We start from the raw sequence: 15,242 nt of genomic DNA, 5'->3' as shown, positions 1-15,242 counted from the left end.
TGAAAATTGCTGTCCTTTAATGATTCCCAACCATTTTTACTGAGGAATTTTGACAAAAACAATGGATATATGTTGCTCTAAGGGTTGTTAAAGTTGTTAGAATAGTATTCAAAATTATTCACAGCTGTAATGACTGCCAAATGTGCTTCCACCAATTATTAATTCAGGGGTGTCAAGACATTTTGTTTTTTGAAATTATTGTTACTAATTCAGAAAATGTTCTGTGGGGGGGGGAATCAAATTCAATCCCTTTTTAGATTTAATTTTAAGGCATCAAAATGTGAAGACTATGGGGGGAGGGACTTGCACTAGGCACCGTATAATGGTGGGAACCACATGTAGAGATCATCCGTTGACCTACCGTAATGCTCCGGGTGTCGTGGGTGTGGAGTCAAACGCAGGAGACAGAGAGTGCAATTATGAGCTCTTTAATTGCACCAACGCACCACAAGGTGCTCACAATAATAACGGCCCCAAAACACAGGGAATGAAAAATGACTACTGAAAAATGCACGACCAGGAACTAACACGTTCATCTACTACAGAGCCGAAGGTTACAATGAATAATCCCGCACAACAAACAGGCGGGCCGGCTGTCTAAAGAAGCCCAACTAATCAACACAAACAGGTGCTACCAATAAACATACAAGGAGGGGGAGGAAAGACAATCACTGGCAGCTAATAGGCCGGTGACGACGACCGTGGAGCGCCACCCGACCGGGAAGGGAAGCCATCCTCGGTCGGACTCGTGACACCTACTCTGCGTCTCAAAGACACGGCGGTTGGAACCAAAAATCTAAAATTTGTCTCATCAGACCAAAGGACAGATTTCCACCAGTCTAATGTCCATTGCTCGTGTTTCTTGGCCCAAGCTTGTCTCTTCTTCTTAATGTTGTCCTTTAGTAGTGGTTTCTTTGCAGCAATTTGACAATGAAGGCCTGATTCATGCAGTCTCTTCTGAACAGTTGATATTGAGATGTGGCTGTTATTTGAACTCTGTGAAGCATTTATTTGGGCTGCAATCTGAGGTGCAGTTAACTCTTAATGAACTTATTCTTCAGCAAAGGTAACTCTGGGCGTTTCTTTCCAGTGGTGGTCCTCATGATAGCCAGTTTCATCATAGCGCTTGATGGTTTTTGCGACTGCACTTGAAAAAACTTGCAAAGTTCTTAACATTTTCCAGATTGACTGACCTTCATGTCTTAAAGTAATAATGGACTGTCATTTCTCTTTGCTTATTTGAGCTGTTCTTGCCATAATATGGACTTGGTCTTTTACCAAATAAGGCTATATTCTGTATACCACCCCTACCATGTCACAACAGAACTGATTAGCTCAAACACATTATGAAGGAAAGCAATTCCACAAATTAACAAGGTACACCTGTTAATTGAAATACATTCCAGGTGTATACCTCATGAAGTTAGTTGAGAGAATGCAAGAGTGTGCAAAGCTGTCATCAAGGCAAAGGGTGGCTACTTTGAAGAACCTAAAAATATATATATATTAATTTGTTTAACACTGTTTTGGTTACTACATGATTCCATATGTGTTATTTCATAGTTTTGACATCTTCACTATTATTCTACAATGTAGAACATAGTACAAATAAAGAAACCCTGGAATGAGTAGGTATGTCCAAACTTTTGACTGGTACTGTGTATATATATATATATTTTGTTATAGTATTTTGATATTGACTACTGCATTGTTGTGAATGGCTTGCAAGCTAAGCATTTTAGTGTACTTGACAAAAAACACAAATACAAGGTTATAGAAATGTGTGGCTTGTTCTGAGGAGAATTCACACACACAGAGAAATCACAAGGTGTTACATTTTCACACTTTATTAATAATATTCTTGATCATTTACATACAACTACATTTTGCTTATGCTTCACTTCAGACAAATAACTAACAACTCACAAGTGTGTAAGATGATCTTTCTAATGTGAAGAAACTATTGAGCAGTTTAAAGAAGACACAGTTCAGTGGATTTGTCACTGTAAGGCAATCACATACTGCCATGATAGCGAACAGAATGCATAATAACTCATGGCTATTGTTAATCAATAAATGGCTTGTTTAAACTCCTGATTATATGCTATATGTTCATATTCCGTGGTGTAAAATGCATATATTTGTCTTGACAGTCATAGCATATATTTAGAAAAAGGCAGGCTATAATGATGGAGAATCAAGAATTAATGGTTATTACACGTTGTCAATCTTGTTTTTAGCACAGGGGTTTATTATTGGCATATTCAATAATCAATTAAGTGTTGCGCAATATGAAATATATTTTCCCCCAGGATGTACCTCCTACCCTTGTCAATCATCGGAAACACAAGCCTGGTCTGATAACTTTTATTATTTCGTTTGGATAGTCCCAGTCGGTATTAGATAGAACGCAGCAGGCCCTGCCTGCCTGTTGGCAAAAAAACCTGTGGTTACCCCATTGGCTCACAGCAACAACTTGACCTTTCTCTTGTTGTCTGCTTGTTTTAGTCAATTACAAAACTACATTTAAGAAAAGTACGTCTAAAGATTTATTTTTAACATTGCCTGCTCACCGAGCATTCTCACTACTTAGAAGAGCATATTATAGGAATTCCTTCATGCCCCTTTTCATTATGGTGCTAGCAGCCACGTGAGAGTGAGTGCTAGCTAGCTACGACCGAAACATTAAGCTAGCCAATACCAAAAACGCAAACAAATGGACTATACAGCTACAAGTAGCTACAAACAGACTATACTAATCAAGTTAAATGTCTATATCTGTCATTAAGTGTTTTCCACACACATAGCTACGTGTAGACTACTTTGATACCGGGTCCCCACAATTTCCCACTCTCCGATGCCGAATAGCCTGAAGCCAAAGGGCTCTTCTCCCAGGCTCTATTTTCCTACATGGGAGCATTGCGAACCGTAGGTCGGGATTTTTGACCTGGTTACAGCTTTTCGACACAACAAAAAAATCTATGACGAAGTTGGCTCTTTTACAATGGGGGTCAATAGGAAATAATGTTTGTTTTCCCCAATTTGTGTGCCTGGTCAATTCCTTATGACATATTGAGCTCAGTTAGCCCTTCAACTTTACTGAAGAAGGCGAACACTAACTTCAAACAAATTACACAGTAACAATGGCAACTTGCAGGTGCATATCCCCACCTAAACATTTTGGGGTGAATTTTCTAAATGACCTCTTTGCGATCGGCAGACAACCTCAATAATGTACCGTGCAAGCTGTTATGGTGAATCTTTCATGTCCAACGAAAGAGATCTTACATTCTTTTTGCATGAAGTTTAAAACTGTCACTACTAAGTGATTATGTCCCAAGTGCCTAGTTGCATTGTCAAATAATAAGGTACAAGTACAAATAAAATGTGGAGCAACACTTTGCTTGAAGTGTAGAGAGCTATAACAGCTTTATAATACTGCTACCTGACTGACATGGATTCTGTCACAACACTGACATAACACTAGTTTGTGACAACTGATGAAACATTCACAAGCAGAATGAATCAAGTGCTATTTCAGTTCAATTACTTTATCCTGACAAAGTCACCAGACAAGGAAACATTGACAGGAAAAAAAGTCAGTGCCCAATGAACTTATAAATGGTTTGTCACACAATTTTCAAAGAGAAATTACAACATTCTTGTGTCAGTCATTTGTCAGCATCCCAGACAATGAACTTTAACAGGATGTTCCACTCAAAATATAAGGTTGTATGTTAGATTTGAGAGGAATATCTCTTTTAGAAAAGTGTTACTGAACATCCGTTAAACGTCAAAAGATTACCATGCATAATATCGTGAGACCTATTGCATGTCGTAAAATGTGAAGTCCCTCACCTATATTATGGCTTCATGAACAATATACAAAATTAGAAAAAGAAAAAAAATTATACAAAATATAAATGTACTATTATCTGTCATCCCATCGTTGTATGTTCCAGTTAACTATAGGATTTGTTACTTTACTTGTGCTTCAGTAAGAACCAAGATGCACAAACAGTATGGGTTTGAACAATTGGTTCCATTGTTAGCACAGATGATTGTCATCGTTGTCGTAGGTCTGGTCGAATTAAGCTGTACTGTAGATTAATGGGTGATGGAATGGGCCCAATCGGGCAGTGTATGAATCTTGAAACTAAAGAAGGTTAAACCAAGGCCTCATACCTTTAATAGGGTTTCATTAAATTATGTTATGATAAATTGTAAGGTCTCCTCAGGAGACCTGTGTGTGTGTGTTAACACCTGTTTTGAGTGTTGTTCCCTTCAGACACTATCAGAAGGCGTCTACGTTCAGACTCCTCCTATCTGGATCCCACCGTGGTTATCTGGTTTTCTGAGAACACAAGGCTGCCACAGACCTGATGAAACCAGTCCCTTGTCAGAAGATGCTTACACTCGTTCACATTGTTATGACTCTATACTTGTGATGAAAGATCAAGTTTTGGTCAAACCCACTTCTGAGATTTTACTTGCTGATAAGATGGTTCCTGCTGTCAGAGGGGAGGTTAGATTTATTAAAATGTTGTTGCTGGGGAAAGTTATGTAAGGGGGATTGGGGAGGCTATGAGTTACAGGATATCTTAGACACTTTGCAGAACTTGGGGAGAACTATCATATATGTACTCTCCATCAACTTCTGCCTACAATTGTATTACTAAAATTAGTATTTTAATACTTAAACAAAGACTGTGTTTCCTTTCCATTACTAATGTATGTTTGATAATTATATAGACCTGATCATCTGTTGAAGAAATTAACCAACAAAACACAAATTTAGTCCTTTTGGCAGCAAATCAGAAACACCACCACATTCCATTCCATTGCTACCCATAACTTTACTACAGGTTGATGATGTGAAAATTGTTAAATAAAAGTCACTCTCACCACACCAACACAGCCCCCTGACATCTCCAATCTCCATATAGCATCATACTTGCTGAACACCCCCTTCCTCTCGCTCTCGAACATATCGATCATGTAATGCAGGAGAATTCATTATTAGGACAACTGGAAAAAGAATGCAACACCATATTGTTTCGCCAAACCCCCAGTCTCTGCACCCCTAACCTCCCCACCCACCACCTCCCAAACAAGGCCTCTCTCTGTCTCCACGTGCCCTCTACCCTCTAACCCCCTACTAGACCTGCACCACATCCTCCTGACACCCCTGCTCTAATCAATGGCGGCCCAGGAGTTTTGAAAAGAAGCCACTGGAAGATGACAATGATTTTTTGGGCTCTTTGGCTGCCACTGCTGCGCTCGCCCCAAGGCCCAGCTCCCCTTCCAGCTGCTCCAGCTCAGACTGGTCCAGCAGCTCAAATTCCTCCACATCGCTGTCCGATGACGACTCCTCTGCCAGGTCCAGGGGCAGCAGTGTCGTGGGGTTGGGGAACAGCAGGGACCTGGGGTGGGGGTCTGTGGGTATGGTGCTACCGATGGCGGCCTCCAGCCTCTCCTGAATGACAGCGGTGGCGGCGGCTGCAATGACATTGCCTGCCATCTTGTGGACAAACTCCATGGCCTGGGTGGAAGGGTCCCCCTGGAGCGGGGGCACGGACCCCCCCTTGGCTCTGCTGTGCTGGGGTTGGGGAGGGGGGGTGGGTAGGCCGATGCTCAGGTCGTCATCGTCCTCCCCATTGGTGCCGTTGTCCAAGGAGGGGAATTCCGGGAGGCCCCCTATGAATAGTTCTTCTCTGTCTAGGTCTACAGGAAAATAAAAACAACCATGTTGTTAATGTGAATTACAGTTACTTTGTATTATAGGGTGACATTTTGAGTTGACAAAGCGATCACACAATTGAAAATACTTGTCACGGCACTTGATCCTAAATGTTTGGAATATTGCATATGTACTCACAATGGAATACACACACAGTAACACTCACCATCTGAGTTCTCAGTCTGGGGCGTATGTCCCTCAGACAGGTTAAATGTTCCGTTGTCTGTCCACGTCACATCAGAGGCCTCTGTATCCGATATCGACATCTCCTTACAAACTGTGGAGTCCAACTGTTGCAAGTAAAAGTAACATTATTAGGACCTTACTTTTTTCTGGGTAATGTTCGGTAGGACATTTTTTTTTTGGAAACAGAAAGTTACTTCCTGAACAGTCAAATAAGAATACATACAGTACAGTGGTTTGTCCTTTAAACGTTGCATCGTACTGCAGCACAGCTTGCGTGGTGCCGTAGAATTCTATGGCATGTTATTTAAGTGCCAACCACTGGTACCATTAATGCTAGTTCGTGCTGGTTTGACCACCAGAGGTCATCTTTGAAAAGCATTTGGTAGCCTTCAATAGTGGCTGTACTAGAGAATTTAAAACCTTTTTTGTAACATAGTATATGGGACTGATTTAATTCATTTTATTAATATTATGGTGTTTCTATTTAAATTAAAACGAAAAACCCTCTGGGTTTCTGTTAGGATGAAACGGAAAATATGGTGCTGTACAACGTGATGGTCGGGAGTAGGCTACAGTACTTGGCTATTTAGCTAAAGAATTCCCGTGTCATGTGGGCACGCGGGAGACCAGTTTTCAATTCCCCGATGGGCAGGAAGGAGTTGGCTGTCCTTGTAAATAATAATTAGTTCTTAACTGACTTGCTTAGTTAAATAAAGGTTACACTAAGAGCATAACATTTCTACACCATAATTGTAGTCTAACCAATACCCAAAAGGAGATTCAGTCCAAAAAAAAATCTCATTGATTTATCAAGACCAGTCCCCATGCTTGTCTCAGAGCAGCGTGAAACAGTGCTAAAATAGTTGAAGGCTATTGCTTCAAATCCTATTGCTTCTAACTTCAATATGCTTTTTAAATAAACAAGACCTACACCACTTAACAGCATGTTACTCAACACTAGTGAGACTCATGTTGCCTACGGTAGGTCTACAGTATATCGAAAAACATGTCGTGACTCTCCACCAATAATTACATATAGAGGATTGGAGGATTCTAATTTAAAACCAATCTGTAGAAACGCATTTTGCATTGCGATGCGGTGATTTAGACAGCTGCGCCACTGGGGAGGCCCCATGCACAAAGTATCAAAATACAGAGAGGTGTTGGTAAAGGTATATTGTCCTGCTAATAGCCCATAATGGGCTATTATAATACTGTACATGGTGTCAAAGTAAGGATAACCAAAACATTTCTTTATTAAAAACTATCAGAAAGAATGTTAGTACTTATTTATTTTGATCCAAAGCCATGAATGAGTGAACCACTCAGCTTTATGTAGGTGCCGCTATATGACCGTGCCATCAACTTGATAATATATAACGATATTTTGGAGGTTATTTCATTTTTTAAAAATGAAATTGAGCAATTGTAATCTGAATAAAGATTGCAACCAATCACGGCCGGTTGTGACACAGCCAATGTAACTGAAGAAATACATTTGATGATAGAATTCTCCCCCTACCCTCCTTTTAGAAAAGTCTATTGTCCAGTTACCTGCTAATAGCCATAATGGCGCTGTACAACATGACTGTGTGTATTCGAAAGAGTGTTTTCCAGTAAGAAAGAATTTGCTTACCTTCATTAGCCTACTTTGTTCCAATATTTCTGTAATTCAGTGACATTTATTCCCATAGTAATTCGTTATTGGTCCATAACTAAATAAACATTGGCATTTTGAAAGAGTATTTTTATCATTATTTTATTAACAAAAGCATGAAGATGCCATTATTAGTTACATAGTTTTCGTTTGAATGTGCAAACTGTCACTAAGAACAGCGGGAACGTTTCCCTAGTCAGCGCCATTATTAGTGCAATGGCCCACCCCGTGCCCCCTGCCCTCGTGCCTTGAACCTCGCGCTTTCAGTGTGCCACTCGGGAGCCATTACCAATATGACCAATATATATTGTCCTGCTAATAACAGGGTTAATAATATATCTGTGAGAATATCCAACGGGCTTTTAAATAATTCTAAATTAATAATAATAATAATAATAACTTTGTTTAAAAATATTTTGGAGATGATTCATTTTTAAATAATGTAAAATGAGCGAGAAAAAGGCCATTCTTGAACATGGGGTGAGACATTGTTACTAATTTGTAAATAAAGCCAGTTTGTTATTTAGAATGATTTATGTTTTTAGAGGGAGAGAAACCAAATCCTACAGTCATCTCATGGGTCTCCCAGTCAAGGTCAGCACGGGTATTGAACCAGCATCTGTAGAGTGTCTTAGACCATTTCGCCACTCAGGCGCTGTACAACGTGACCGGTCGTGAGTGGGCTACACTTCTACAGTAAGAGCAAAATAATCCTAACAAAATAAAATAATAAAAACCTAGTGTAACAACAGTTTTAGAAAGTAATACTGAAGTTGTGAACAATTATCAGTTTCTATTTAGGTTTATGTCGCCCATTCATTGTCAGTTAGAGACACAGTAGGACCCAAAAGCATAATCAGTGCTATAACTCCCCCTTGTGCTGGTCTGGAGCAATGGTGGTGATGCAGGGTACTGTACTAAACCACAAATTACATCTAAGTCCCGTGGTGTAAACAAATTACAATGTGCTGCAGCATAATTGCAAAACTTTTGGTGGAGCAACCACTGTATGTACTTTTCCTTTGTACAACATTTGCTACGATGTGCCCTTCTGAACCTGGTCTGGTAAAACTGTAGTCCCTTTTCCTTGTCAGGTCACATGGTCATAATTAGGGCCCAGAGTCAGGTGACGAGGTCATAACTAGGGACCAGAGTTTTTTTGTGGCTAGATCATCTGGGTCATGATCAGTAGGGCACTCCATAGCCAAATGTTTTGACATCTGTGTTCTTATTGGACATGATCTGAAAGAACCTTCCCAGTTCAAAAATGGTTCCTTCCTTCTTCCTCCCTTTACAACTAACTAACCCCACTATTGCGAAACCCAGATATGGATCATAAGCATTGAATTTCAATGATTGTCAACACATGTCTAATTAGATTACAGCAAAGGATGAACCAACCTTGGGGAAAAGAGAGGACAGATCGGCTTCAATACTCTCCCGGTCAGCTTGTGCCAGAAGGAGTCTCTTTTCTGAAACAGAAAACACAGAATAAAACATCTGTGGACCTGTTATTATTGTGTGTGCATGTGTGTGTGGGTGTGAGCGATCTTGGAGTGGTTAGTTACCATGATTCTCTCTGATTTTCTGAAGGAATCTTTCCAGTCCGAAGTCCAGCTTCTGCAGAACTGGCTTCATCCACAATCCAAAGTCATGCGCTGTCATCAGTGGCCACAGGAAGACGCCCAGCACTAATAATAGAGGGAGACCGAGGGGTGGGGGGGAATATGGGGGCGACATAGTTAACAGATGGAGGAGCTAGGGCTGTTACGGAGATCGGATTACCGCCACAACGGCAGTCACGAGTCATGGTGGCAATCAAATTCCACGTGACCGCTTTATCACTGTTATTAGGCTTCTACCAGCTCTGATGCTGCTGATGGTCATTAGTAGCCTACAAAACTTGCTAACTGCCTGGTACTCAGCACTCTATTGTCCCTCTAATCACTCTGACATCAATGCGCAACATTCCTGTAGGCTATGCAATTGCGTGAGAAAACAGAGTGATGGCCTCTATTAAAAAGGGGAGTATCCAATCAGCTATCTATAGGCTAGGCCTACTTCATTTATTTCTCAACTTTCCTAATATTAAGCACATTGCTTTTCTTTACAACAGGAGTACAATATTAGCCTACCTGGCTGGCATGAAAATGAACCATGGAAAAGTGTCTTCCATTTGCTATTTAAGTGCATGATAATCGTCCATTCTAAATCAAAACTAATTTCACACATATTTTATTTAGTATATGTAAAGGCAAGATTAAATCAAGGATAGTCTGATGGGTGACAATATTAGCCTTTCACTTGTGAATTATATATTATCACTTGTGAATGATGCCCAGCTGGAGTGCAGTAAAGGCAACAACAAAAAAAACATGCCTTTTTTTAAACGATTTTTTCAAAATTATAGTCGCACACCTCATGTAGCCTAGTCCACAGGCCTATATGTTTTTATAAGGTTTGTCACAACTAGAGTGGCCAAATATCGTCTTAAAATTATGCACATTAATCTGCTTTACAACAGGTTTAGAGCCTAACTGGCGTTTATAAGCAGCATGTGAGTTTCAAATTTGGGGAAGATAGTTTTCACCATAAAAATCCACCTTTATAATAAAAGCATTCAATGCATAAATGCATTTGAGGTCACTTTTGAGAATGGTGTTTTCCTGCGAATGGAACATTGCATTTATGCAATGGCCTACTGGCCTACTGCAATGTGCTCATTGCTGCGCTTATAATGTTAAGAAATAGCCTAATAGTTTATTAACATTTTAGCTAAATGATCCAATCTGTCGTGTCAGACTCATTGCTTAAAAACTTTTTTTGGTGCTAGTTGTATTACTTTGGGATCTATCCCATCCCACAACTGTCCCAGACCAGGTTTGGAATAAATATTTATCGCACAAAACAGGTCAACTTTTGTACTATGGGGGATAGTAGATTTATGTTCGTTAGGCCTACTCATCTTGTTGGCTGACAAAAAGAAAAATGTGGACAGTTCATCCAATATCTTCGATATGTGCTTCGGAATTGGATAAGGACATGTGCCTGTGAGAAAGACCCAATCACGTGACTGCGAGCCATTTGAGTGAGAGGTACTTTGAAGCATGCAGCCTGGAGAAGGGAATTATAATTATTATATTCAGCACAACGGCCACACAAAGGGGATGCCGCCGGGAAATTCCAGGCATTATCATGTGCTTGTCAAATTGTGAATGAGAGACTGATTAAGTGTATACAACCTTTGCAAGAAACAAAGCAGAGCTCAAGCCTTTCATGCAACTTTTTTTCAAAATCATCATTAGAGTCACATCGTGCAGCCTTAGAATGTATTAAAAATCAAAACAAACCGTTTAAATCGGAAGTTTACATACACTTAGGTTGGAGTCATTAAAACTCGTTTTTCAACCACTGCACACATTTCTTGTTAACAAACTATAGATTTGGCAAGTCGGTTAAGACATCTACTTTGTGCATGACAAGTTATTTTTCCAACAATTGTTTACAGACAGATTATTTCACTTATAATTCACTGTATCACAATATCATTGGGTCAGAAGTTAACATACACTAAGTTGACTGTGCCTTTAAACAGCTTGGAAAATTCCAGAAAATGATGTCATGGCTTTAGAAGCTTCTGAAGCCTCCAATCAGTTGAGTCAATTGGAGGTGTACCTGTGGATGAATTTCAAGGCCTACCTTCAAACTCAGTGCCTCTTTGCTTGACATCATGGGAAAAATCCAAATAAATCAGCCAAAAAATTGTAGACCTCCACAAGTCTGGGAGCAATTTCCAAATGCCTGAACGTACCACGTTCATCTGTTCAAAAAATAGTACGCAAGTATAAACACCATGGGACCACGCAGCCGTCATACCGCTCAGGAACGAGATGCGTGCTGTTTCCTAAAGATGAGCGTACTTAGGTGCAAAAAGTGCAAATCAATCCCAGAACAACAGCAAAGGACCTTGTGAAGATGCTGGAGGAAACAGGTATCTATATATAGAGATACATATATCCACAAAAGTATCTATATCCACAGTCAAAAGAGTCCTATAGACATAACCTGAAAGGCTGCCCAGCAAGGAAGAAGCCACTGCCCCAGAACCGCCATAGAAAAGCCAGACTATGGTTTGCAACTGCACATGGGGACCAAGATCGTACTTTTTGGAGAAATGTCCTCTGGTCTGATGAAAGAAAAATAGAACTGTAATGACCATCGTTATGTTTGGAGGAAAAAGGGGGAGGCTTGCAAGCTGAAAAACACCATCCCAACCGTGAAGCACGGGGGTAGCAGCATCATGTTGTGAGGGTGATTTGCTGTAGGAGGGAGTGGTGCACTTCACAAAATAGATGGCATCATGAGGGTGGAAAATTATGTGGATATATTGAAGCAACATCTGAAGACATCAGTCAGGAAGATAAAGCTTGGTCACAAATGGGTCTTCCAAATGGACAATGACCCCAAGCATACTTCCAAAGTTGTGGCAAAAGGGCTTAAGGACAACAAAGTCAAGGTATTGGAGTGGCCATCACAAAGCCCTGACCTCAATCCCATAGAACATTTGTGGGCAGAACTGAAAAAGTGTGTGCGAGCAAGGAGGCCTACAAATCTGACTCAGTTACACCAGCTCTGTCAGGAGGAATGGGCCAAAATTCACCCAACATGTTGGGAAGCTTGTGCAAGGCTGCCTGAATCGTTTGACCCAAGTTAAACAACTTAAAGGCAGTGCTACCAAATACTAATAGAGTGTATGTAAACTTCTGACCAACAGGGAATGTGATGAAAGAAATAAAAGCTGAAAAATAATTGTATTTAATAATATTTCACATTCTTAAAATAAAGTAGTGTTCCTAACTGACCTAAAACAGGGATTTGTTTATATTTTGAAAAACTGAGTTTAAATGTATTTGGCTAAGGTGTATGTAAACTTCCGACTTCAACTGTAGCCCAACGTTTTTATCACAACTAAAGTTACATAAATAACTCTAAATTAAGCATATAGGAGTAGCTGACTCTTTGTTAACTTCTCAACACAGAATAGCCGCATGTGCACACTCCCTCAAATCGTTTGGAAAAAATATCCTTTATATTTTATTCAGCTTTGTTCAATTGTATTCTTCATACTATAAAATAATGGCATTGAATTCTTGTCTGCTAAATGAACAAGTGTAGCCCACAGCCATATGGCATAGCCACATCAGGACCTAACATAAGGATAACTCAGAGTATGATATTCTGTTCTCCTGAAATATACTACATTTTCTTCATATCATGCTTCTTTAGACCTGTCTAAAATAAATAACGGATTTGTTGTGATGGTGTAGGCTGTATTACATGGATTTATTAGACTTTTTAAAATGTAGGTGTTCCAAAGGTCTGCATCAGTGGCTTGTAGGCTATGCGTGGAAGACAGGAGATGGTTAATGTGTTTATGTTAATTAACGATCAATTACCATGAGGCCGGCAGTTATTTGCTTGACAATCACCGGCTGATGAAATTTCATGACCGCCACAGCCCTAGTAGGAGCCATTTACATGCATATATGTCGCACGTAGCAAGTGTGTGGAACTGCTGACGGCGGGGAATTAAACTAGCGCAATTGGAAGCAGTGTGAGACTGACGGAAGGACTGCATTTCCAGGGATCCACAATACCATGTCAACCTGGAAAATTCTGAAACTGTAGGGGAAACTAGGATAGGAACATCCTTATACAACCTGTTGGCGAGGCAATTTGGAATTACCATTGAATTCTTTGAAAGAGGCTAATGTGAAAGACAAATTACAAGATTATGCTATACTGTTTATGCATTGAATAGCTTTGATGAGTACTTTCTCGTGAAATGTCTTTGTGAACTGAGAGGATCCTAAAAACCTACAGCTGGCATTCCATAGATAAGATGTGGTGGGTGTAACCGAGACAGGGATAGCGTGGGGGGGAGTAGAACATAATTGATAATGTGTCTAATCATCGTTGCATCTGGGAAACGGCACCGGGTGCAGATGACCATAGGATAAATCCAAAGTGGCTTATGGTGCCCCCCAATCTGCATGGGAGAGGTGGAACCAGCCGTGACTAAGCATTCTTAGTGTATATAAGAAACATCATTGTCTGTAAAGGTTAGACCCTAGGTCCAATACTCAAAGGTGTTGGGTCGACCAGCCTCAGTATTGCAATAATTAATCAATATTGAAAAAATATTATTGTTTGAAGAAATTACAAAGTCTCTCTTACCTGATTAGAATATTCCACCACACTAGCGTGTATCCTCCGAGGTATTTAGAGAGCTGAATATTTCGTTTTTGGAGTCATTAGTAAGGCATTGGACAAAGCAATTCACTTGCATACTTCAAGTGAATGATAATCAGCAGTAATATATTCATCCTTTAAAATAGTGAAACAATATCATAGGATGAAGCAAAGATACTGCATGTCAAATGTTAACCACCATAGTTCAGCTCAGAATTGGAGGAGGACAATTTATTGAATGTCAACTTGTTCCTAAAGCTGGGTTCACGAGTTGTAACATTCCACTCTAAAGACATTTCATAATCTCAACTAAAGTGATGATACATCAGTTTGAATCAACACATTCTCCAGATTATTTTGTGCCTTGCATAATGGCTAGTTGTCCAAAGATACGGTTGGATGATCCCAACAACTTACCTAAAACATATAAGATGAGAACACCTGGAATGTAGCGGCCTAAGACAGCCAAAAAGGTGCACAAACTGCAGACCAGCAAGCAAAACTAAGATGGGGAAGAAGGAAAGAGAGCAACATTTATTAGGTTGCAACCAGGGCCGGCTCCAGATTTTTGGGGGCCCTAAGCAAGATGGTTGCCCCCCCCCCCACCCCACCTCATGGCAAAACACTTTAGTGGCCCGATCTTGACGGTGGAGAGAAAAATGTGTGTGTTATAGTTTCCTGCAATTCTATACATTTTGCCATGGGGCGTAGAGAACAAATGTACACTTTTACAGCTAATTTCCTGCAATACTACACATGCTGTAATGACTTATGCCATGTTAATATGATATCTGAGTAAGAAGGACTAACAAAATCAATGTGGGACCCTGGAGGTTGGGGCCCTTGGGCACGTGCCGTGCATGCCAGGTCAGTATTTGACCATGATTACTACAAGTTTAGCTAGCTCGCTAAAAATTGTTAGCTGACATGGCTAATTGAGTGACTGTCAGTGACTGATAACAAGATAAAAACATTGCTGCAAGGATGAGGAGAGAAGGGACTCAAGTTTTATAATTGATTTAGAACTTGACATACAATGCAGGAGTCGGGCTGCATCTAAAATAATTAAGATAAATTGAGTTTATCAATCATACTTTTCAATTTGGATTAAAGGCAAATACTGAATATTTAGTCATAAAAAAATAATGCATCAGGCATTACAAACCACATTTGCCTCACCTTGCCTGGATTCTGCTGCTTGAAGGAGGAGGTCTCCTGCAGAAAGAGCTTGAAGCTCGTCCAGGAGTCTGTGACCTGTAGCCCAGCTCCAGATCTGCTGTCCTGGCCCGCATCAATGATCTCCCAGCTAGAGTCATAGAGAATTAGAATTATCCATCACTGGTGACCACAAGCACAGCCTCTTTTCTCCTGCTAACAAGGTTGTAAAACCATCCCTGGTTAAATAAA

The 15,242-nt window shown here is 40.2% G+C and overlaps 1 protein-coding gene across 2 annotated transcripts in view; it reads right to left on the bottom strand.

Annotated features, from left to right (window-relative positions):
• Nucleotides 1-1,831: 1,831 nt before the first annotated feature.
• retreg1 (reticulophagy regulator 1) overlaps nt 1,832-15,242 on the bottom strand; it is a 70,194-nt gene continuing 56,783 nt past the window's right edge. For both annotated transcript variants that reach the window (XM_024419931.2, XM_024419932.2), the window contains 6 exons: nt 15,015-15,141; nt 14,253-14,337; nt 9,152-9,274; nt 8,985-9,055; nt 5,907-6,030; nt 1,832-5,724 (listed from right to left, as the gene is read on the bottom strand). In XM_024419931.2, coding sequence (XP_024275699.1) covers nt 5,198-5,724; nt 5,907-6,030; nt 8,985-9,055; nt 9,152-9,274; nt 14,253-14,337; nt 15,015-15,141 — 1,057 coding nt within the window. In that variant the 3' untranslated portion in view covers nt 1,832-5,197. The remainder of the gene's footprint in view (nt 5,725-5,906; nt 6,031-8,984; nt 9,056-9,151; nt 9,275-14,252; nt 14,338-15,014; nt 15,142-15,242) is intronic.

This window comes from Oncorhynchus tshawytscha, linkage group LG10, assembly GCF_018296145.1.
Source record: "Oncorhynchus tshawytscha isolate Ot180627B linkage group LG10, Otsh_v2.0, whole genome shotgun sequence".
In the NCBI taxonomy this organism is placed as follows: domain Eukaryota; kingdom Metazoa; phylum Chordata; class Actinopteri; order Salmoniformes; family Salmonidae; genus Oncorhynchus; species Oncorhynchus tshawytscha.
Note: the sequence above shows the minus strand (reverse complement) of the source record. Positions and strands in the feature narration are given on the sequence as shown.